Genomic DNA, 18,089 nt, shown 5'->3' with positions numbered 1-18,089 from the left:
TTGGATCTAAATGATTTTTTTGTTCAGTCTATTTCTGCTGTTAACGTCGGCACCTTATAAAATGCATTATCATATGTTAAGACATACATAATACATGTCATTAGTATACCGATTAAATGTAAACGAAATCGATGGGAATCAAATTATCTCATTAGTTAATGATCGCAAGCAGGACAATCCGCATTGTGGAAAGAGTTACTCCCCTTCCAACGTACAGTTCAAACAGTCAAAGTGTTGGTGCAATCGGGAACCGTCGGCACTTTCCGTAAACGAGTAGTTTCTCGTTTACGGAAAGTGCCGACGGTTCCCGATTGAGTGTTAGTGTTGGATTGTAATATCCTATATAGTGGTACTAGTTATTCGGTATAAAGATTTTTAAGATGCCGATAAAAAAAAATTCTTCGGATAAGTGGATAGTTATCGGCAGCATTGGGAAGTATACGGGCAAATCGTATCGCACGAAACTCGAACTAGGACTTGTAGAAGGGATAGATTTTGGGTTGACATAACTACAAATTGTACATGGTGAGAAAATTAAATGATTGATTTAGAATTTAAACCATATATAATACGTGCCCATTAATCGTACCACTCTCAGCGACAAAAACAGAAATTAAACTTTTTATGTATATTTTCTTCATAAAATTGGAGTGAAGAATATTATAAAATTGATGTTAAGAGGACATATATAATGAAAAAAAAAAGCAAAACTGTTGAGGCTGGTCGTCGAATTTCGGGCCTAAACAGCTTGTTTTCTGTTGAGTGAAACACATAGCTTTATTAGGAGTCACTGGTGTGAGCGCCTCCAGCCTTATGCGAGGGTGTACTACGTGTCATCATGTTATAGCTCCGGTCTCTGATCTATTGTTCCGCTGTCGTAGGCAGCCCAAGATTATCATTCATATTTTTGACAGGTGCGAGTAAATGAGAGTTATCTCCCTTGCCAAATTTTCAATGCAAGAGGCGCTTATTGATCATTTCCGGTTTAAAACCAAAGATGTTGTGGACGGTGCTACTGATTTCGCTGGTTTTTACAGCAGAATGCGTTAATTGGAAACCAAGATTTGAATACAAATTTAGTTTTAAAGGACCACACTTGGTGCAAAGTGATAAAAGTGTGCCATTCTGGGAGTATTCCGGTGGTAAGTCGTAAAACATTGAGATCGCCATCAGCTGTGTTTTGGTTGAGAGTTTGGTACACGTGTAAAGCTGGTGTTGAACGTTACCGGCGAACATATGGAAGCGTTAGAATTGCTGTTTTAGCATACTTTTATGTCAGATCATCATTGTGAGATTTAACAGAATACAATAGAGTTTTAATATAAATCTTATTTCTTTTTAATTAAAATTTCATTTTACTTATTTATTAGTTTATAAATATCGTACTGTACAGACGTCTGAAACAAAACAACTGGTAGATCAAAAGGTTTTAGCTTTTATAGTGAGTTTTATGATCCTAGATTCTAAGGGATCAATACAGCTTTATCATAAAAGATGCACCGTTTAACAGTTTTATTGTTGTCATCACTACCCAACTAGGATGCAAATTTTACAGTATGGTGATGATGTTATGTTTACTTCCCTATATAGGATTTATATGAAAACATTAATTATTTTTTCAAACAAATCAAATATGCTTTTATGTGTGATTTCGTTTATTTTAACCTATTTTGCACGTATTTCTCTGGTTTTTATTGGGGGTCTCTTTGGTTCATTTTTAAAGAAAAATATTGAGGATTGGTCTATTCAGGAAATATTATGGAGGAAATTGAAAATTTTGAAGAAAAAACAAGCACTCAAATATGAAATATTGGTAATGTGGCCCATTCATTATTGACCCAGAAAGTGCTTTGGAAGATTAAAGAGCCATGAACAAATAAATATTTTTATGTGTAAATTTAGGAACATATGTTTGCTTGTTACGTATTTACTCTCTCAGCTCTGATAATATATATAATCTCATTCAGATTAACTTTAATTTTTTCAACAGTGTCCGTAGTCATAATTTGATGATATCAGATTGACATTAGATATTCACAAACACGCCCCAAGCATTCATTCTAAAATTTATCATCTGAATCGATATCTTTGGGTAGCAATGGTCATCATAGACAGAAACTTTTTTTTTTCTAATTTGTGATAATATGTACCCAGCTTCCTGTGAAATAATTTAATGAAATAAGTACTCGGATAGAATAGATATTTTTGTAGATGTTTATTTTGATGTTTTTCATTGTTTCATATTGAAATGAATAGCCAGTAAATAAACCATTGCTAATTATTTATTTTCCTATGAGACACAATAGGATATGTCCTATTACATATCAAATTGAAAGTCATTATGCCATACATAGGGTGATGAGTTAAGCCTGAAGCTTATAAATGTTTTCCTTAAGGGTGTTAATCTATATTGTGCTTGACATGTTATGTAATCCCCTAGCTTTATCACTGGTAGATAAGTATAAGCCTTAAGCCTATAAATATTCAACAATACCAGCATTGACTGTATTGCATTATCATATTGATCAAGTCATATATATACATGCTATTATTCCTGATGAATTTGATTGGTTCTGATGGTTATTATATCATTTAATTTTCACTGGGTGTTTTTTTTCAACATCTCGGAAAAGAAACTGCTTCTTAGTTTGATACTTGATAGCTCAAATTCCTGATCTCTTTAATTATCATAAATACAAAGTGTATGTATTAATGTACTGCATGCATATGGCTTTCAAATTAATGTCTGTATAATTTCCCTAAATGAACTGTACTATATGTCACAATAAAGCATGAGTTGGCCAGACTTTTCTTCAGTTAATTATTATGGGGACCATTAACGAATTTACCCTGTACATGTATATATGTAGCAATACTAGAAGTCAAATCACAAATCCAACATGGAAGCAGAAGAGTTGAGACTAAATCTAGGCATTCACAAACATACTTTTCAAGGGTCAAATTAAGGAATAGCTGTAGTATTAATAAATTACAAAATTTCAGTTATGAAAACTAAAATTAAGAATTGACATGTAAACACTTGAGGTTTATAATTAAATGTACATTATATATATCTGTTGTATGTTATACATTTAACAGGGCTCTTAAAATGTATATATCCCTTGAGTTTTAGCTGTTGTGTACGTAACATGGAGCATTTGTTGTGCATAAACTTTCATTGTTTTCATGCATATGGTTGCTCTGGAACAACAAATATGAATATAGCAAATGTTGTATGGTTTATTATTACATGAGTTACGTCATGAAAATTGTACCCATGAAATAATCTGAATGATCTAGATCTGGTCCATGAAAGAAAGTACTCACAAACATTTCATATCATATTGTATATATATATCAGATTGGTATTTCTTAAAAATCTGAAGTGTCAAAATTAAACAGATGTTCAATTGAATTTGACATGTCCCAATCCATTTCAAATATCCTTTTGTAGTGTGTAGCATACTTTCAAAGGTCTGTTGATAATAACTGGATATGTAATTTACCTCTCATCCGATCATGTGGTTTAATTTCTTACAGATGCAATTGCAAGTGATGAGAACATAAGAATTACACCTTCCTTGAGAAGCAAAAAAGGTAAGTTTGTTAAAAAAAAATGGCCTGTAATATAATATCACTGGTTTCATAAATACACTTTACATAACTTACGAAATACAATAAAGAGTATATTGGATTTCCCTGTTCATAATGTTTATTTGGTAAGGTTTACAAGAGCTGGTTAATAAAGATACACACTTCTAAAATTTAGTGATTCATAAATGCATTATCAACACAAATTAAATTGTTGAAGTGTTTACTTGTAAGATTTATTTGTTTAGTAGTATTGTGATTATCTCCCCTTACTGAAGTGTGTTTATTTGAAATTCAAATGTGAAGATTAATTTGTTCCAATGTAAAAACTAAGATCATGCAGTCTCATGATGTTCCTGACAATTTATGTTTTACTATTTTGTAGGACAAGTATGGGCCAAATACCCAACCACATTCCCAATGTGGTCTATAGAAATGGTTTTCAAGGTCTCCGGGAGAGGTCGTGTAGGTGCCGATGGAATGGTAAGACATCACTGTATTGTAGTTCTTACTGTATAATTATCCTGTGATTAAGCCCCTTTCCTTAGAGTAAATGTTAAATGTTTAAGTTTGGATAGGGCTTACTTGTGAACCACTGGGATCACTATTATAAATCAAATTTCTACAGCTTATTTCCATCTAGGGTTATTTGTGGATAGAAACTACATATATTAAACTCTTATTATGGTAATCAGTTATTGAACAACTTAATTCCAGGTGATGGTAATTTACTTACCGTATTTATTCTAATAAACGCCCCCACCCTAATAAACGCCCCCCCACCCTTTTTTTGGAAAGAAAAATTCCTCAATTCGAGAAAAAGAACTTACCGTGGCACAGTTATATATCCATCCACATGTGTCCAGAGGTAATTATTTAAAGGATATCCAACATAAAACTAACACAAACCACAAAACAAGTTTGTCACTTAGTTTTACAATGTTTTGGGATACATATACACATGTTTCAATGTGTGAAATGGGTACATACAACAGATCTCACAACTTACCGACTCTGAAATTTTAATCTCCATTAAACGCCCCCCCCCCCCCCTTCGAAAAATTTCACGCCCCCGGGGCGTTTGTTAGAATAAATACGGTACTTAAAAGATCCTGATACAGAACAATGATGACTAAACATAATTTATATGTTTCCATTACAGGCCATGTGGTTTACAGAACAGCGAGGAATTGAGGGGCCAGTGTTTGGAAGTAACGACCAATGGAAGGGACTGTCAATCTTCCTTGACTCTTTTGACAATGATGGACAGGTAAATTCACTATACACTTGAGTTTGTCTTTTCTCCGGGCAACTTTACACTCTGTTCAATGACCACCTGCTGAATATAGTACTTCTAATATTGTAAAAATTACTATTTTATTTATCTGTCAAAGAAACTATCAAAACAGTCTAATAATCACCCTACCATGAGTTTGAAAGTAAATGTCATTTTAAGGCCCTTTCAATGGATTTCAGCATGTAGCATCTGGTCAATACATGTACATGAGTCTTGAGAACTAAATACAGGTATAATTAGTATCAATTAAAGATGTTTTTGTCTATGGGTTGAGGAATTGAGTTGGTTTTGGGACAAATTCAGTCAATTGTCTGATCTCAAGCATAGAGATAGATATAGAATATTTTGTTAAAGACAGCTGATTGCAATGAGTTTGGAGTGTTTCTTATATATCCTATATATGTGTTTATTTTCTTTTGATATGTGACTTACTTTAGCTACATAATCTACATATATATGTACTATTAAGTAGATTATGTAGCTAAAGTAAGACACATTTTGCTTTGGTGAGAGATCTAGACCTTATTGCTTGGAGTATCAAAATAATGTGATATTAGTTGGTTCAGTTTCACAAAGCTCTTCCTCTAAGATTTAAATGAGGATGAAATGTTACCTTTTGTAAAACTTTGTTATGTGTTTGTGTTATCAGCACAATAATCCCTATGTGATGGCCATGGTTAACGATGGAACCAAAGTCTACGACCATCAAAGGTAAGTGTTTCTCCTGATGACATGGTGCTGTGACACACCTTTCTCCCTATTTTAGATATCCTGTCCATCACACTTGAAATGTCTTTTTCTTTTCTTAAATGTCCATTTGCCCCATTTGAAATGTCATTTTCCCTTTTTGAGATGTCATTTTGTGGACTTAAAATGTCCATTTCCCCATTTGAAACATCCTTTTCCCCTTTCGAAATATCCTTATTATATATAAACAGTATGAAAATTTAAAAAAAACATTTATGCGTTACCAGCATCTGTATTTAATGAAAACATAACATACATTGACTTTAATTTAGATTCACCACATTATATCTAGACGGTGTTCTATTCCATGTTAAAATATTGTTTGATTTTGATAGCTTCCAAACTTTATTTTTGATATTTTTGATTCTGCTCAAAAGTGATAAAAGGTCTGATAAATCCAGTATTTCCCAGTCAGAGCAGGTCACTATTTATGACTAATAGCAGGCAGACCTGACAAAATGAGCCAAGTTGGTAACACTATTTAGTAAGGTTTTAAACAGTTTTCATATTGTTTCAGTGATGGTCTACAGCAGCAGACCGGAGGATGTCTCCGAGACTTCCGAAACAAGCCGTACCCAGTCCGCATCAAAGTGGAGTACTACAACAATATCCTCACAGTGAGTTTCACCTGTCTTAAATGACATCACATTGTCACCTGTCTTATGTGACATCACAATAAATGCTGCCTGTTTTTTTGACATCATAGTAAGTGTTGCATGGCTTACATGATGGGACATCACAGTTAGAGTCACCTGTATTTAGTGACATCACAGTAAGTGTCACTTGTCACATGACATCATAATAAATGCTGTCTGTCTTACGTGACATCATGGTAAGTGTCACCTGTGTTGAGTGACATCACAGTAAGTGTCACCTGTGTTGAGTGACATCACAGTAAGTGTCACCTGTGTTGAGTGACATCACAGTAAGTGTCACCTGTGTTGAGTGACATCACAGTAAGTGTCACCTGTGTTGAGTGACATCACAGTAAGTGTCACCTGTCCTTAATGACATCATTGTAAGATTTCAATGTCACAGAAGCTTGTGCATTGCTGTAAACATTGGGTGTAGTCTTGTCAAACTTGCATTTCCTGTTTTAGCATCACCACAGTTCAATGCTCTTCTTGGAAAAGCAGAATTTTTTTGGATCAAATTCACATGTTATAAACTTTGAATACATGACCTAGGTTCCCATGAATAACAGCATACTTTTTTTTGATATTATACTCGAATCCTATGCATTTTTGTATAGATATCTATCTCTAATTTTCTAAAAAGTTAAATGTTAAAAGTCCAATATTCGTGTCACTCCTTAAAATATGTTTTACTTAAAACCTGAATCTACATCCACTTTTTGACTTGAGCAGAAACATCCTTCTAAATGGAAATTTGAAAATTATCTGGTATTTTTAAAAAAAACAACTGTTACTGTTCTAGGTTTTCTTCAACAATGGACTTACCAGTAACAAAGACGACTTTGAGTTGTGTCTGAGACAGGAGAACGTCATCCTTCCATCATCAGGATATTTTGGAATCTCGGCAGCTACTGGAGGACTGGCTGGTAAGATTTCTTCAATTTAGGTTGAGAAGCAGTGTTCCTAGAAACTCCTTAAAGGGGAATTTTCTCTCCCAAACAGATGTTTGCACCAGCAATTTTCTAAGACTGTTCTATATAAAGTATTTGAAAGAGAGTACTGAACATTTAAAAAAAAAATGTATCCTCAAATCTGAAATTCAGTTGACTATTGTTTCCACATTAAGAACCCCCATGTGCTTAACTTAAGCTTAAGATTTGTTCCCTAAATTCAATGATGGTTTTTTAACGGAAAAAAACAAATTGGGAACAGCAACAAATGTTATTTCTTTGCAGTGTTAAGCACACCTCCAGATTTTGTTTTGAAGTTTTTATTTTGGCCTTCTAAACAGTTACTTTTCTACATAAATATGCAAGTTTTTTTAAGACCTACCGTCATTGACTCTCTTAGATCATTTGACAGGATGTTTTTGTTTTGTTTTTAGATGACCACGATGTGTTGGCTTTCCTTACTCACTCCCTGATTGACACAGATAAACAGGTATTTTTCAAGCTCATACCACTCAGAAATCATTTTACATGTTTTTTTAACATTAAGAATTTATAGGTGTTGAAATTGATAGCCACATTAATATTAACAAATTATCTCCCTTCTTTATATTCATATGTTTTAGTCAATACAATGGTTGCTTGTTTTAATTCTGTCTTTTCTTGTTCACAGCCTGACATGCAGCAAGTTCCTGATCAGGAAAAACAAAAATATGAGAAAGAATTTGATGATTACTATCAGCAACTTGAAAAACAAAAACAAGAGTAAGTTTTATACAGTGGACTCTCGATAATCCGAACACCTTCGTTCCCAGCCCAAACCGTCCAGATAACAAGTTTTCCGGACTGCCGAATTTTGTCTACCAGGTCAAAAAAAATTGTCGTGTAAGAGTTATCTCCCTTGATTATATACAATCCGGGACGTTTCATAAACACGTCTAATTGTCAGTCTTTTTAACAATAAATATACTTATGTTTCTGATATGATTTCTTGTTTTGTTTTATTTTGTAGAAACTGAAAAATAAACTGTTTTTAAAAGAACATGTAACGCTATGTACAATGTACGTTTTTCACGTAAATTAGAAACCTGAAATGAAAGACCTGCGGTCTGTACAACTTACCATCAGTCCACCAGCGAGAACTACCCAAGCTATCCGATAATTATTAAACCCGTATTCACTTAACAATGTGATGCTTAATTAAGTAGATCAGAGGTATCAGAACAACTAATTTATGATCACTACGCATGCTTAATACGTAAATTTGTATGTAATTAATAACATGCATCTTTCAATTATTGAGTTTTCGTTTCACGTAACGGTGTTCCAAGCTAAAATTTGAGCAAACAAAAAATGTGCAGTATTACAATGTAAACAGTATCCTAGGTAATATTTGATTTACATAAAAAATACTCAACCCTCTGAGTAGAGGGTTGATCTGATATTCAAGGAAAATAACCCTTTCATTTCAAAGACATTTTATTTCTGAAATATCTGTTCTGGTACAATGGTACCGTCTATAGATAGGACTGTCTGATCACCAGCTATATTTCTAATCATCATCTATTTCTCTCTTATTTTCTGCTTCTTCTTCACAGATTCCAGCAGCAACATCCAGACCGTGTCAGCCCAGATCTGGACATGCCAGGCATGGTATGTCATTAACCTCCCTATTTTCCTGGCCATTTTGTTAAAATTGCCTCCTAGGGAAACATGTGCAGCAAAAGTTTAAAATTAGAAGGAAAATTACTTGATTTTAAGTCCTCACATAAAAGACAGGATTTGATTTAAAGATTTTTTGAATATTGATAATTTCTTAATTGAAAAAATAAGACAGCATGAACAATTTTGAGTAGTGCCTGTTTTCGGATCTTGAATGTGGTCAGGAAAAAAAATACTTAACCTTGTTCTCATACACAGTCAAACATAGGTAATGATACAGTAAATATATATATAGGTGGATTGAAGAGTCATGAATCTGTCAATCTGTATCTGTCATTTTTTTGAGACTAGGTATAATAGGGTCAAACACCTGTGACTAGGCTATAACATCATTATGGGGCTAATTAATGATGGTTCGGGAATCAAGGTTATTCGAAATATCATTTTTAGTGCTTACTACATTGTGTGATAAACAGGAATATGTTAAAATTAGGCATTATTAGATTAATTTTTTTCATGATAATAGAGGAAGGTTCCAAAATAGATATGTTTTAATTTCAACATTAAACATTTTCCAGCAATGTATCATTTTTTTTCAATATAATCTAAATAAAAAAGATAACAGAAATTTTGTGATGTTGCATAATTATTGATTTTTATTTTCCAGTTCGAATCTCAGGGTGAACAAGAACTTAAGATGATATTTGAAGGACAGAACGAGATGCATAACTCTCTGAAAATGTTAAATAGAAAACTGGACGAGTTGTTAGGCAGACAGGAAATGGTCTTATCCAAAATCGGTCAGCTACCCAGTGGTCAAGTTCAGGGTGGAGGTCAGCAACAGGTAAGTACAAGTCCAGCGGTCACTACCCTATTTCTGTTCCTAAAAATGTCAGATTTAGGAAGTCCAATTTCATGTTTGAAACCAGTTATAGTAATCGATATTGAATAGTCTCTATGATTTGTAAATTACTATTTATTTTTTTAAAGCTGTCAAATATATGTAGGGACATCTTCCCTTTAAGGTTTGTCAAACAGAGACAAAGAAAGTGAAGTGATTTAATTCAAACAGTACCCTATTAAGTCAGATGCACCCACAATTCATAGCATTTCGTTGTTTCTGGAGTCCTCCCATGAGATATATATTTTTTTTATTTGAATAGCCCTTAGTGTCCCCATCGGGAGTGGAGGATTGCCATAAACACCTTTCCTTGGTATAAGATTTTGTACAAACATGGCGTTCTTTACCTGTACTGCCTACAACACTTCTTTCTCTGCTTTTTATATAATAATATATTTGAACAAAATGAAATTAATTTGAAATGTAAATTCGTGCATATAACAGCAAGCCCAACATGGAGATTCTTTCAATGGTCTGAATTTTAATAGAGAGTGTCGGACCATCAAAAGAACCTCTGTGTTGGCCTCACTGTTTTACACAAACATTACCTGGGTTTTTGGTGAGACCTCTTGTATGTACCTGTATCCACGCAGGTTCATCTAGATTTCTACAATTCACTACCTCCTGGGACGTTGTGTCTCCACCCCTTCGTACTGATTTAAAATGTAAATGTATATCAAACATAATGTATTAAGTGAATACAAGTTTTTTATTTCCATGAATTTACAGGGAGGCAACCAACCACAGCTTGGCTCTACCATACAAAGGCACGAAGTGGACAAAGTCCTCAATAATCAAAATGACATCATGGTAAACGCTAGAGAAATAAGGTGAGATTTTTTTAGAGATCTGAAACTGCATGCCTTATTGTCTACCTAAAACTTATTCATCAAAGTGCCATCTTCCTGTTTCATCGGAATAAGCTAAGATTGTTCAATACCTTGTATGCAATATATTATTTGCCCATGTCTATTCTTCTTGGTGAAAGTCAAAAATAAAACAACTGGTTTAAAGTTCTGTTGGCGGTAGACCTGCTTTTCACCTTTAGATTTTCATCAGTGATAATGATAATATAAATGAGTACAGAAGGTTTGTGTCATTGTTGAAACGTACAGATATTCTTCAGTATTACCTGTTGTATGACATCTTTTCTTTTCCGTTGTTTATGATCTTAGAGCAAATATTCTGTCATTTTCTAGTGTTTAAAAGAACAAAGATATTTATATACCTGGTAATCAGGTACAAAATTTAATATTCTGTCATTTTCTTGTTTGAACTATAACTACTTTGTCATATTCTGTTGTTTAACAAATGTTTTCTGTCATTTTCTATTGTTTGATACAAATGTTTTCTGTTGCTCTATTTTGTTTGATACAAATGTTTTATGTTGCTTTCTGTTGTTTAACAAATGTTTTCTGTTGCTTTCTGTTGTTTGATACGAATGTTTTCTGTTGCTCTCTTTTGTTTGATACAAATGTTTTCTGTCATTTTCTGTTGTTTAATACAATTTTTCTGTTGCTTTCTGTAAGTTTTATACAAATATTTTCTGTTTTCTCCATTACAGACAAATAATAAATGATGTACAACAAAAAGCTAGTTATATACAGAATAATGTAGGAGCCGGAGGGGCCCAACAAGGGGGGACCGGTGGAGGCATCCCCGCCGACATCGACCAGATAATTAGGGACCTTCACAATAATGTCCGCTCCGTCAAATCGGACACCCTCAATTTGATGCAGCGTCCAATGGTAAGTATTTATCCTATTTATCCAGTAATAAGCCCATACCTGGTAATAAGCTTTAAGCCCACCCATGTCTAATGCAGCTCAATAAAACGAGAGGATCTCAAGGAGATATATATCAATATATGGACCCATTACTTGGTTTTGAATCCTTATCTATGCATTAATTTTGACACTGCTATACATAGAATAAAACGCAGTTTAAACCAATAAAATGATAACAAATACCATTTCATTGTATTGTTATTAAGCTTACTCCCTTCATCCCAAGTCCACACCTTCATGTGTTAGTCCATGGGTCTTTTGCAGGAAAAGGACAGTCTATGTAATACTTAACATGCCTGCACACTGGGTTTTCTCACATGAAGATTCCCTGCATGCATTCTCAATTTCTCATATCTGGACCAATAAGAGTGATTTAATAATTAATATAAGCCAATAATATCTTGTTTTATAATTGTTGTAATTTAAAATCATGAAAGTTAATTTTTATGAGATTTAAGGTAAGAATTTGAAATAAAACTTTGTACTTATATCACTATTTGTAACATTGTTATGTTGGATGCTGTTACAGCCTACGGCGGGAAATTGTCCTCCAGTAGAGTCCGGATGTGTGTCTCCCTTCCTTTTCTTTCTCGCTCTAGGAGCACAAATTATAATTCTTGTAGGATACATGGTTTATAGGTAAGTATTGTATAACACCAGAATTATACAGTCTGTTCTGCTAGTAAAGATATGGTACCTATTGATAATATTTCATTAGACATTTTTCAAGAACCGTTTTATTTCAAAATCAAGTTGTCCTTATATACCATTAGAAATAGCTGTAGATATTAAATTTTATCCATTTCCTTTAAAAAAAAAAATTTTTTATTATCTGTCCAATTAAAAAGGAAATCTGAAATTTGATGTATATTTTAAAAATTATTTAAATAAAGAACAGATGAAATTTCAAATTGCAAATTTGTGATATCTAAAAATAAAACTAGAAATTTCACGTTCCACTTAAAAATCTTTCAAAAGGATATTTGTTGAGATTTTAATTTTTATCATTCTTAGATATTCATTTTATAATAATGTCTAAAGCTCATCATTAAGATATTCAAAATCTTGTTAACACTTTAAAGATATAGGCATAGCTCAGATCTGTGTGTTCCATGTTAAAATCAGATACCTGAAAGAACCATGTCACAAAGTAAACTGTTCTCTCCTATTGTCGATGGTTGTACAGTCTTCTGCTAATGATTTTTATTGAATTAGAAATTTAAAAGTACAATTATTGTCAAAGATATTCTCTGAAAATGAAGTTTCTTTTAATACATGAACTAACAATTAATTTTTTTTTTCAGGCAAAGTAAAGAAAATCAAGCTAAGAAATTTTACTAGGCTGACAGGGAACATGTAATTAAGTATTTTAATATTTCATTTGTTAATTTCTCATTTATGATTCTGCTCATGACAATTATAGACTAATCACACATGATTCTAATTCCTGCTCATTTTTGTCCGTTAATTGTCACATTTGTGTTTAGATTTGTAAAGTAAAAAATTAACACCACCTTGCAAAGTTGTGTATATGAAATCGGTCACGAAGGGAGGCAACTCTCACACATGCAAATCAATGTGTGCAGCTCTCTGGAAGAAGAGGGAATAAGTGAAAAAAATGGAGGAAGGACCTATTTTAACTATTGAACTCTCACATTCTCCGACCTTCATCCCCGGACAGGATTATCACAGTTGTCTCCCTTCGATAACCTATTTTATACACGATGCAATATGTATGTACAGTTAGGAAAGAATGAAATATTTTTGTAAAAATGAAGTGACATGGTGGTCCATCGAAGTAACCCTGTTACAGTATATTTATCACTGTTGATAAAATGTATTGACTTGTTTTCCTTTTAATACAAGAGTTACCAAGTAAGTCCTGAGCCTGTATTCATGAATCCATTCTCATGCTCAAGCCTGAAATCTGCTCAACCCAACTTTCTTTAACTCACGTAATTCAGAAAATATCAGTATAAAAGAATGACATAAACATTGAAAGTAATATCTCACTAAAGGACTTTCCAAAATTTGTTCAACTCATTGAAAAATATCAATCAATATATCAGAATTATCACCAAAAATATTTGAGCATGAGCATAAAATGTGTATTAGAGCATAAGAATGTCTTCCTGAATACGGACTCTGGAGTTTTAGGTTTGCAGACATGTAGTCTCCTGTGATAAGTTTAACATGAAATGGAAACTCATAAACAGTCTAAGATAGAACATATAGTCATACGATTGTCCGTTTGAAGATTCGTTACATACTTGATATTGTAAATAAATTCAGAAAAAAATAAACATTTAAAGCAGCAATCTTCCTCCTTCATGTAACACCTGTGATTGCTGGCAATCCTACATAGAGAAACAAAGCTTTATAAAATAGCCGTAAAATCATTACAGTTCATTCTGTATCGTAAACCAACAGAACTTGGCACACATTTATAGCCCACAGTCCGTACATCATGGCTATAAGTATCATTAGAGATGGTTAGGAATTCATGCCAAGTGTGTAAACCTACTGACGTTCAGGCATTATTAATTTCGGAAGTGTTTGCTGGATCATTGAACATGCGGACATTTTAGCTATGAAGTTATTGATTTAAACTAGGAAATTATTTATCTGAATTGTAAAATTCAATACCCCTAAACTAGTTTTGTTTGGTGAAATTTGCAAATTTTTGATAGCTTCAAACATTTGTAGGTCTGCAGCATATAATTCTGTTATCAATTAATTTACAGCCATTGATTGTAAATAGTCTGAAATCCAAAAATTTTGAAGAAAAAAAAATAAATTCAAATTAAACCAAGAATTGTGTGGGTAATGTATGAAAGTTACGGGTGATTGATTTGAATGCTTGAGAGTACATCATACTGGATAAAGAAAATCTCTGGGCCATGTCAGAGTTTCTTGTTTAATTTGATGGTGGACTTATATTAAATGTAATTATAAAAAGTTAATACTGGAACTTTATTTGCATTTTATAGAAAATTGAAAAAAATGAAAAGCATTTAATATGTTATCATTATTCTGCTGCATGTACAATTGTTGAGAAAAAAAATTCATTCTGAAGTTTAAGCATTCCGTTTTTGTTATTGTTGTGTAAAAGGAAAGATGTTTATTATCATGTGCAATGGTTTTCCTTTGTCTTCATAACACTAGTCTCATATTAATGCCATATTTCTTGAATGATTCTCCACTTATTAGTATCTCTTATTTCAATTCCATTATTGTAAATCTTCTATTTCTCACAATAATATATTTACCTGACAATAACCCCAATCTCATGCATATTACAGTTAAGTAAAACAGCTAACAAATGTCATTTCATAGCCCTGCAATAAACCCACGACCCATGCCTGGTTATAAGCCCCTTGATGTCTCTAACAGTTCCGCTAAAAAAGCTAACATATGCTATATCATTGTCCTGCAATAAGCTAATGTCTGGAATAAGCCAAATCCTGCCTTTAACCGTTCAGTAGCAATGCTCACAAATGATTTTCATTTCCATGTGATAAGCCTACAAGAAATTTTGATATTATTTTTTGTTGGCCACCAGTGTATATGACAAGTTAATTTGGTATTAAGTACTGATTTATACTTAAGCAATCAGGTCAATGTTTATGTAACATTTCAATGAGTAGATTGACATGGACTTTGTCACCATCATCAGTAAGAATAGATACTCTAAAAGTCTTTAAACATTGAACATTGCTCAATCATTTTCCGTTGATATCAAATAGTACAACAACATTGATAAAGAGAAGTTATTTTTTATTTCTGAAAATCATTTAAAATTTAGCAGTTTAAGTAACTATCCTGCATGAGTTCACCAATGTAATGGATATCATATGTTTGATTGGGGATGGACAAATTGAAGCTTGTTGTAGTGAAGTGTTTGAATTAAACCCCGCTGTCAGTGGTCCCTGTTTAGGAAAACATAGCTATTTTATGTGATAGGTATCTCATTGAAATTACAGGAACTCATCATAATTTGAGCATAAAATGATGACAATACCATTTGTTTATAAATCCCATAAACCACAAACAGCAGGAAGTATATAAGTGTCCTAGTTTAAGACTTGGAATGTATTTTAATAATGAGGTTGTTTTTTAGTTTAACCTTAGTATTTTATTTTGTCAGATCTGTATCAATGTGGTTTATTACAAGCACTTTACTTCACACATATTTAAATGGAATCTTGAACAGGTCTTTTAATGAAAATTGATACTAAAAAAAAAATCATGTATGGGGTTAAAAATAGGGTTAAGCATTTTAATTACAAAATGGGTTATATTATAGAACCTTTCAGTTACTATTTTTATCATGAAGCTTTCTTCACGAATGTGGGGATATATTAATCTTCATGTTGAAGCGTGGATATTTTGATGAATTGTGAGAGTCAATTAATATTTTGTATAAAAGTATCAGCTTATACATAATGTATTTGTAGCTTGTGTTAGACTTTTTCGTAATTTCATATCTTTACCGCATGATTTCATGTTTTGTTTTCATGTCGTGCTGCATGCTGTGAACACTAAGATCAGAATTTCTTGTTTTATTTGAATGAGTGAATTGTGAAAATTAACTGAGTACATGGTAATAAGAGAACGTTAGTACAAGATTTGAATGAACCAGATATTATTGAGTTTAGTTATATTAACATCACATCATAATCAAGCTTTTCACTAACCAGATATCTATCATGCTGATTAAGATAAAAGAAACTTTAAAATTTTATCCTGAACAAGTTTATAGATTTCATAAGATATATTTGAAGGCTATTCCCACTGATAAATACCTGTAAGAGCTGGTGAAGGGACGAGATCAGGCTCTGGGATCAATGAACGATTTTAAACTAAAGTTTTTGCTCAGCCAATCAGGTTTGACGTCTCTTTTAATAACATTACCTGTGATTGGATAAGCCAATCATAAGATGATTTTATTCTTAAACTTGATGATCCTGATCTCTCACACTCTTGTGATTAGAGATGGTTTGTTATTCGTCTTGCCTTATACCACCTTCCCACCCCAGCATCAATACCCACCATAGATATTTTATCATTGTTAAGTAAGTGTTAGATAATCCGGCCAGATAATCATAAATATAGGTCAATCTAGATTTTTAATGAGCATAATTCTGAAACTTTACTACAACTTCTCATAAATTGAAATATTGTATACTTAGGTGGTACACTGTCCATTCTGGTAGGTGGCTGGGGTTTGGTTCTTTATTCAGATGTGAAACGGTATGGGGGTTACCTCCCTGACCACATGGGTTTTCTCAAAGTACTCTGGTATCCTCTTAAAGTAAGATCATTCACATGCTTCCATCTGGGCCAGTGATTAAGCTATTATTATAACTTGCTTCACATTTGTATTAGTGTGTAATTGGAAGTTTGTTTTTAAACCTGAACATGAGCATTTTTTTGTTAATTTCTCCATGTACAAATGTACATCATTTCTCGGATCCAGTCATATTTTCAAATTAAAATATAAAACTGAAAATATTTCAACAACACAGTTATAAGCAAATCAGGTTTTGCTTGAATTTCAATTTTAAAATCTTGAAATTGTTATTAAATTTATTAACTTAAAAAAAAATTAATGGAAAGTTGGGACCTTTAATGCTCACAAAATTATAACATTAGAAACTGAAAATTTTGTACCATTAATATATATCACAACTGAACTTTACCTATAAATGAATTCATTGTTTAGTTTGTCCATATTTATGTAATTGGCCGGATATTTTTACCTGTTTTTACCTTGTTAAGTAGTATGTTATATATAGGTATTGGTGTCACTAGTAGCTGTATTGCTTAGAAGTAAATATTGTAATAATCTGATAATTATTGATACGGTCGTGTTTCCATGCCTCATGGGGTTACTGTACATTTCAGTAACGTTTTGTGCAAAGAAATTAAACGATGTAAATTTATAAAAGGTATTGTTATGTTAAGAAAAACATTATTGGCTACCTTCTCGAAGTTCTTGGTGATGAGTATAGTGGTAAACGTGATATCATTCTGACCTTAGAATATTTTGACATCCTGTTAATTAGATACACTGTTTTAGTAACCGTATATTCTGTTATCTTGTCTAATCTGACATGAAGTTTTAACTGTATATTTCTGCATCCTGTTTAATTTGGCATTAAGCTATATCTGTATATTCTGACATCCTGTCTGATTTGGCATTTAGCTATCATTGTATATTCCGACATTCTGTCTAATCTAACATAAAACTAACAGACCTTTATATTTCAACATCCTGAAAGTCTAATCTTACCAAGGAGTTATAATTCCATTGTCGGGTATGCTGTTTTATCTGACATCACTCTATAATCTGACATCCTGTCTAATTTGACCTCAGGTTATAACTCTACATTCCGACCGTTTGTCTTAGTTTGACATTAAGCTTTCTCTGTATATTGCAACTTTCTGTCTAATCTGACCTAATTTTATAACTTTCTATTCTGACATCCTGTGTAATGTGATATGTTATAAATGTATATT

General features: G+C 32.6%; 1 protein-coding gene across 1 annotated transcript; it reads left to right on the top strand.

Moving 5' to 3' along the window:
• The first annotated feature begins 959 nt into the window (after nt 1-959).
• Nucleotides 960-17,512, top strand: LOC117315578 (protein ERGIC-53-like). The gene is made up of 15 exons (XM_033869823.1): nt 960-1,142; nt 3,541-3,597; nt 3,977-4,074; nt 4,754-4,861; nt 5,538-5,599; nt 6,153-6,252; nt 7,073-7,196; nt 7,655-7,710; nt 7,891-7,982; nt 8,816-8,870; nt 9,547-9,723; nt 10,510-10,610; nt 11,345-11,528; nt 12,097-12,206; nt 12,872-17,512. Exons 1-15 carry the CDS (start codon nt 998-1,000, stop codon nt 12,906-12,908), a joined length of 1,506 nt encoding a protein of 501 aa, XP_033725714.1. The 5' UTR covers nt 960-997; the 3' UTR covers nt 12,909-17,512.
• The last annotated feature ends 577 nt before the right edge of the window (nt 17,513-18,089 follow it).

Source organism: Pecten maximus, chromosome 17 (genome assembly GCF_902652985.1).
Source record: "Pecten maximus chromosome 17, xPecMax1.1, whole genome shotgun sequence".
Classification (NCBI taxonomy): Eukaryota; Metazoa; Mollusca; class Bivalvia; order Pectinida; family Pectinidae; genus Pecten; species Pecten maximus.
This window is presented reverse-complemented; position numbering and strand designations above follow the sequence as displayed.

Bases quoted from the DNA above. Each gene is read 5' to 3' on its own strand.
- LOC117315578 (XM_033869823.1), top strand. From the start codon at position 998: ATGTTGTGGACGGTGCTACTGATTTCGCTGGTTTTTACAGCAGAATGC. The intron at 1,143-3,540 runs GTAAGTCGTAAA...AATTTCTTACAG, and splicing joins ATTCTGGGAGTATTCCGGTG to ATGCAATTGCAAGTGATGAG. The intron at 9,724-10,509 runs GTAAGTACAAGT...ATGAATTTACAG, and splicing joins AGGGTGGAGGTCAGCAACAG to GGAGGCAACCAACCACAGCT.